This window comes from Garra rufa, chromosome 3 (assembly GCF_049309525.1).
Source record: "Garra rufa chromosome 3, GarRuf1.0, whole genome shotgun sequence".
Lineage (NCBI taxonomy): Eukaryota > Metazoa > Chordata > Actinopteri > Cypriniformes > Cyprinidae > Garra > Garra rufa.
In genome coordinates this window covers 4613190-4620459 of record NC_133363.1, presented here as the reverse complement: position 1 = coordinate 4620459, position 7270 = coordinate 4613190, and the positions used below count along the sequence as shown (strand labels likewise).

The 7270-nt window shown below is 28.9% G+C and overlaps 1 protein-coding gene across 2 annotated transcripts in view; it reads right to left on the bottom strand.

The window, feature by feature from the left end:
* Positions 1-236: 236 nt before the first annotated feature.
* aco1 (aconitase 1, soluble) overlaps positions 237-7270 on the bottom strand; it is a 48755-nt gene continuing 41721 nt past the window's right edge. For both annotated transcript variants that reach the window (XM_073835596.1, XM_073835595.1), the window contains exons 17-21: positions 6131-6273; positions 5846-5993; positions 3980-4102; positions 3549-3734; positions 237-1864 (exon numbers count right to left, since the gene is read on the bottom strand). In XM_073835596.1, coding sequence (XP_073691697.1) covers positions 1748-1864; positions 3549-3734; positions 3980-4102; positions 5846-5993; positions 6131-6273 — 717 coding nt within the window. In that variant the 3' untranslated portion in view covers positions 237-1747. The remainder of the gene's footprint in view (positions 1865-3548; positions 3735-3979; positions 4103-5845; positions 5994-6130; positions 6274-7270) is intronic.

The following is a 7270-nucleotide window of genomic DNA, read 5'->3' as shown; positions in this document are numbered from 1 at the left end:
TATTAAGAATCAAGGGGGTGTAAACTTTTGAACAGGGTAATTTTTATAAATTCAACTATCTCAATTCAAATTCAACCTCTTTTATGTGAAATATATCTTACTCAGGTCAGTACTAAATAAAAAATAAGATACATTTTGTATGATCCCTCTTATTTTGGTAAAATAATTAACATTTTTAATAATCCTGAAAGGGGATGTAAACTTTTGACCTCAACTGTAACAGATGAAAATGACAATTTTCCCATAAACCATTTATTTTTGCTTCCACAAAAACTATAGATGTGAGTGTCTTTCTTAAAACAGAGGTCAATCAATCTGACTCCTGAAGTATAAGAGCGGCCGTTTTACAAAATCACTAAATAGCCTTGAAACATTTCCTAAAGATTACTGACAGTAATGCATTTCAAATAAGCTCCACATTATAAAAAATTAGCGATAGGACTCGTTTGCACTGGAATAAACTGAAACCTTTTTAAGTAGGTTTCCTAATTATGACTTTCAAAAACATCCATAATGACTTACAAAGATGGACTCTGACAGATGAAACTCTTTTTCTTTGACATACTACATATTTTAAATATGATTTTGCCCTTGTTTCCACTCTCTCTGTGCTTTAACATACATACATTTATGTTTACACAGTACAGTAGCACTGCAAAAACTTCTCGTCTTGTTTCTTAAATCAAGAAGGCTTTTTTGCTTAGAACAAGCTAAATAATCTGCCAATGGGGTAAGCAAAAAAATCTTATTTTCAAACATTTTCTCACCCCATTGGCAGATTATTTTGCTTGTTTTAAGCAAAAATGCACTTAATTTTGACTTGTTTTTTTCTGAAAACAAGACAATAATGTTTACTCGTCTAGAAAATCCTTCTTGATTTCAGATTTTGTAGATATTTTGGCTGAAAACAAGCCAAAAAGCATTTTTTGCAGTTAAGAGTGAATGCATCTGAAATCAAGTGACACCTGACATTATTTCCAAGCACCACATCTTTATATTTCACAGGGAGTGAAATCGGATGTTTTTTTTTTTCGTTTTCAGTTGCTTTGCACAGGAATGCAAACACAGAAATCTGGAATGAAACATGCACAGGCTTTTTCAACCGATAATACACACATTATGTGAAAATACAGGCACTTTCATCATTTCCTAAAATGTTCGACAACAATTAAAGGGATTTATCTGATGCAATATTTGTTTTAAACTACATTTTCGTTTGCATTTCAGTCTAAAGATAATTACAAGTAATGCATAACCATTACATGACTCTTCTGAAAGAAAATTATTCATTGCTGAAACACAATCTTCTTAAAAAATAAAAAAAGAATTACTGTGCATGTTTATACTATTATATTTAATTGCACACATGAGCAGATAGCCTGTGTCAAAGTTTAGTTTAAGTACAGTAATGAATACGATAACGGCGATGAAGAATGCTGAGGTAGGATTAGAACGGAGAAGGTTAAACTTGTACTTGTAATTAAAATGTAATGCTTTCCCCTTCAATCCCACTGAACATCCATCTACAGCATCTGAAGACACTACTGATTTGAAGAATTTTACAATGTAGTACGTAAAATTATGCGTCATATTTTGATGTTGACAGCAAACGTTACAGTACTGTACAGCAAAACAACAGATTAGTTGGTTCTTAAAAGAAAAACAAAAACACTGAAGGGGACCAAACAAAGCTCCAGATGGTGGATAGTATGTGCGTTTCGAGTGGAACATCCTGAAGATGTTCGTCTTAGTTTTCGGACATCTTGCGGATCATGTAGTTGAGGATGCCGCCGTGGTGGAAGTAAGTGAGCTCCACGTCTGTGTCAAACCTCATCTTGGCCTGAAATGTTTTGCCTGTGTCCAGCTGCAGAGAGGAAAGTAGGAAATGAAGACATTTCATCATATGGAACATCTTTATAATCACTTTTTTTTATTTTTGAAATAGGCTAAATGTGCAATTGACAAGCATTTATGGTAAACTAAAAAGTGCTTTAATGTCTTTTATATTGAAAATTGTATGTCAAAAATGTATATTGAAAATATATTTGTAATTACACATTTGAAGGTGATATTGCCTTTAAATGTAATATAAGTGATCAAATATTCAAGACTGTGTTATTTTAGTATTATTTATATTGTATTTTAATACCATTTTGAATAATAATAAACTATACTTTAATGTCATACATATATATATATATATATATATATATGTATATATATATATATATATATATATATTATATATATAATATATATATATATATATATATATATATATATATATATATATATATATATATATTACATATATATATATACACACACACACACACACACACACATTTTTGAACTTGAACTTTTTTATCTTTTATTTCAGTTAGTTGCTAATGTGACATTTGTCATTTTGTTATGCGCTTTTGTCTTTTTCTATATTTCTACAGTTTTATTTAAATTTTAGCTTCAGTCATTTTCGTACTTTAACTTATTTTTTTTATTTCAGTTAGTTGCCAAAGCAATATTTCAGTAATTGCGTTATATGTATGTATGTATGTGCAATATATTTCTATATAGTTTTAATTTATTTTTATTTCAATTTTAGCTTCAGTCATTTTTGTACTATATCTTTTTTTTTTCAGTTAGTTGCCAATGTGACATTTTAGACATTTTGTTATGTGCTTTTGTGTCATTTTCTTATATATTTATATATAGTTTTAATTTATTTTTATTTCATTTTTAGCTTTTTTTTTGTTCTTTTATTTCAGTTGTGTCGTTTTATTATACGTTTCTATTTTAAATGTTTTGTTTTCCAATTTTAGCTTCAGTAATTTCCGTACTTTAACTTTTTTTTCTGTTAGTTCCCAATGTGACATTTTAGTAATTTTATTATTTTCCTTTGTCATATTTTAAAAACATTTCCACATAGTTTTAATTTGTTTATTTCAATTTTAGCTTCAGCAATTTTCATACTTTAACTTATTTTAATTTTCTATTTCAGTTAGTTGCCAATCCGACATTTCTCATTTTAACTTTAAGATGAAGTTTTCATCTAATATTTTTATTTCATTATTTTCAGATTTATTTAAATAAATAAAACAATTTTATATAGTTTTAATTTTAGTTCAATTTTAATATTTAAGAAATTGGTTCTTAATCCGACCTAGGTTTAAGTACGTAAAATAAAATAAATAATGTGAAAGAAATGTGTTATATATTCTATATTCAATTCTTTTATTATGCACATCCATAATTCACTGTTGGTTCTTGTTTGTTGTTGCACTGTGGGACAAGGTACTAAGACAAAAGCATTTATTACATTACATTACAGCATATGTACACAATACATATGTGATAGATAAAGATCCTCAAACCTTGTTGCTACAAAATGTTATATTAATAACAGTGGCCTGATGCAGTTCTCTTTAATATGAATGCATATCAGCTGTTTGATTTACTGTTGCACACTTGTATTGAGTGGCCACTTGATGTACAATATTTCCTGAAAAGAAGGCAGTTGAGAACAGTTTGAGGTGCAATCATGCATCTACCTTGATGTCGACAGTCATTCTGGGCGTGAGCTGTGGAGGAATGATCACGGTGTATCGCTCGCGGCCGGTGAGCCCGAGGCTTTCAGCGCTGTCACCCGGCAGATACTCCAGAGGAATGACGCCCATCCCAACCAGATTACTGCGATGGATGCGCTCGTAACTCTCCGCCAGCACAGCTTTGATGCCCTGAGGGAGAAAACCAACATCAGCACGACTAAATGTACAATACAGCCTTTCTGTCATATATCCAGAAACTGACAGTGTCAAGAACACTGAAAAAAAAATAGCTAAATTTGCTTAAAATATATGTGTGCAAAAATGTGCAAAATAAAAAATTAAGTAAAATTCAGTTCAATTTAATTGAACCAAACCAAGTATAAAGTCTCAGCATATGATTTTGTCCATGCACTAAATGATGTATTAAGTCTCACCAACAGGAAGGGCCCTTTAGCTGCCCAATCTCTGGAGCTTCCTGATCCATACTCCTTGCCAGCCAGAATCAAGAGAGGATGACCAGCCTGCTGGTATTTCTCTGCAGCATCAAACACATCCATCTACCCAAAAATAAAAAAACACACAAATAAATTGTCAACACTGCTATGGTACAGAATATCTCACATTATTATACTACTATAATAGCAAAATGTATTATAATTATATAAATTACTAGCTAAAGCTAAAACTAAATATATAAAGTTAATAAAAACACACTAATAAAAACAGCAAATGCAAAATTACTAAAATTAATTAAATAAAAGGCCACTTAAGTGACTTAGAGTTTCTTAACACACTTAAGTACGCTTTTAAAAAGTGATCTTTTCTACTTAAATTTTAAATGTAAACTACATTTAACTATTTAGTGTTTCTAACATAATAAAGCACATTAAAAGTACTTGATTTTAAATTTGAGTGTTGTTTAATATTACATTTAAAATATTTTAAATATACTGAATTGCAACTTCATCACTACAACCACATTTTAAAGACAATAGTATAATTATGAAATTACATATAAAAGATATATAAATAAATATAAAGTTAATAAAAACACACTAATAAAAATGACACATGCAAAATGACTAAAATTAAATAAAAGGTCACTTACGTGACTTAAAGAGAGACACTTTCATGCATGTTTCAACACACTTAAGTACGCTTTTAAAAAGTGATCTTTTCAAATTAAATTTTAAATGTAAACTACATTTAACTATTATTTTCATGTGTTACTAACATAATAAAGCACATTCAAAGTTCTTGATTTTAAATTTGAGTGTTGTTTAATATTACATTTAAAATATTTTAAATATACTGAATTGCAACTTCATCACTACAATCAAATTTTAAAGACAATAGTATAATTATGAAATTACATATAAAAGATATACTAAGAAGTTATACTTAAGTGGGTCAAAAAAAAAAACACTTAAGTTCATCTCACTTCATTTTATATAAAATTTAACCTATAATACACTTCCATTTTATTGCAATGCAATTACGTGTCCAGAACTGAAATAAATGTTCAAGTTGAAAAACAAAAAGAACTAGCTAAAGCTAAAACTGAAATAAATATAAATGAAAGTTAATAAAAACACACTAATAAAAACAGCAAATGCAAAATTACTAAAATTAATGAAATAAAAGGCCATTTAAGTGACTTAAAGAGTTTCTTAACACACTTAAGTACGCTTTTAAAAAGTGATCTTTTCAAATTAAATTTTAAATGTAAACTACATTTAACTATTATTTTCATGTGTTACTAACATAATAAAGCACATTCAAAGTACTTGATTTTAAATTTATTGAGTGTTGTTTAATATTACATTTAAAATATTTTAAATATACTGAATTGCACATTCATCACAACAACCACATTTTAAAGACAATAGTATAATTATGAAATTACATATAAAAGATATACTAAGAAGTTATACTTAAGTGGGTCAAAAAAAAAAAAAAAACACTTAAGTTAACCTATAATACACTTCCATTTTATTGCAATGCAATTACGTGTCCAGAACTGAAATAAATGTTCAAGTTGAAAAACAAAAATTACTAGCTAAAGCTAAAACTGAAATAAATATAAATTAAAGTTAATAAAAACACACTAATAAAAATGACACATGCAAAATTACTAAAATAAATGAACTAAAAGGCCACTTAAGTGACTTAACGAGAGACACTTTCATGCAAGTTTCTTAACACACTTAAGTACACTTTTAAAAAGTGAGCTTTGTAATAATGTACTGAACTATAACATTAAAATGTAATATAATTCTATAAATACTAGAGTGTCATACCGTCTCCTCAGTAGGAAGGTAGATGGTAGATGGCGCTTGCTTGTTTATAAACTTGTTAAAAAGGCGGATGTTGGCAAACGTGCCTCGAGCCATGACTGCATCGTTCCCTCGACGAGAGCCATACGAGTTAAACTCTCTCGGGGTGAGTCTAGGAATAGAAACAATAATTCATTACACACACTGAGTCGTATCTCATTTTAAAGAGAAAATAGAACCTTTTTGCATGCAACTATTTATAGCACACCTATTTACAGTACACCAGATCACACAGAATCAACGTCTTACCCGCGGCCAGTCAGGTAGCGTGCAGCAGAACTGTTACGAGCAATGTTTCCAGCGGGCGAGATGTGGTCCGTGGTCACAGAATCTCCCAAATTGAGCAGTACATACGCGTCTGTTATGGACTTTGGTGTCTGCAGCTCCCGGGTCTAAGAATATAACAGCAGCAAAACAACTTAGGTTTACAGTTTTTGACAAACCTTATGAAAAAGAAGTGTGCTTAACTGTATTGAATGCGCATCTGCAGTGTACTATAAATCTTAAAAGTATATTTACAACACTGTACTTGCAGATAATATAATATTAATTTAAAAAAATCACTTAAGTGACTTAAAGAAAGACACTTACATGCATGTATCTTAACACACTTTGTAATATTATGCATAAAATATTATGCTTAATGCCCAAAACTGAAATAAAAGGTTCAATTTGAAAAAATTAATGAAATAAAAGGCCACTTAAGTGACTTAAAGAAAGACACTTTCAAGCATGTATCTTAACACACTTAAGTACACTTAAAAGTGGCCATTGTAATAATTTACTAGAATTTAGAATTTAATTTTACTAGAAACTAAACTAAAACTATTGAGAATCATTAATTTTGGCTTTGTTACTTGAAATAAAGCTGAAATAAAATACAATTATTATGAAAAAATTAAAATAAAAAATTACTAAAACTACTTCACTAAACTGTACTTACCCTAAAATAAAATCAAATGAAAGTCAAAGAGAAATAAGAAAAGCCAAACTATTACGCTTAATGTCCAAAACTGAAATAAAAGGTTCAAGTTGAAAAATTAAAATTACTAGCTTAAGCTAAAACCGAAATAAATATAAATTAAAGTTAATAACACACGAATAAAAATGACAAATGCAAAATTACTTAAATAAAAGGCCACTTAAGTGACTTAAAGAGAGACTTTCGCGCAAGTTTCTTAACACACTTAAGTACACTTTTAAAAAGTACCTTTTGTAATGATGTCAAATTAATTTTTTCTGTAAACTACATTTAACCATTATTTTCATGTGTTACTAACATAATAAAGCACATTCAAAATAATTAATTTTAACTTAATTGTGTGCTGTTTAATATTACATTTAATGTATTTTAAATTTACTGAATTGCAACTTCATCACTACAACCAC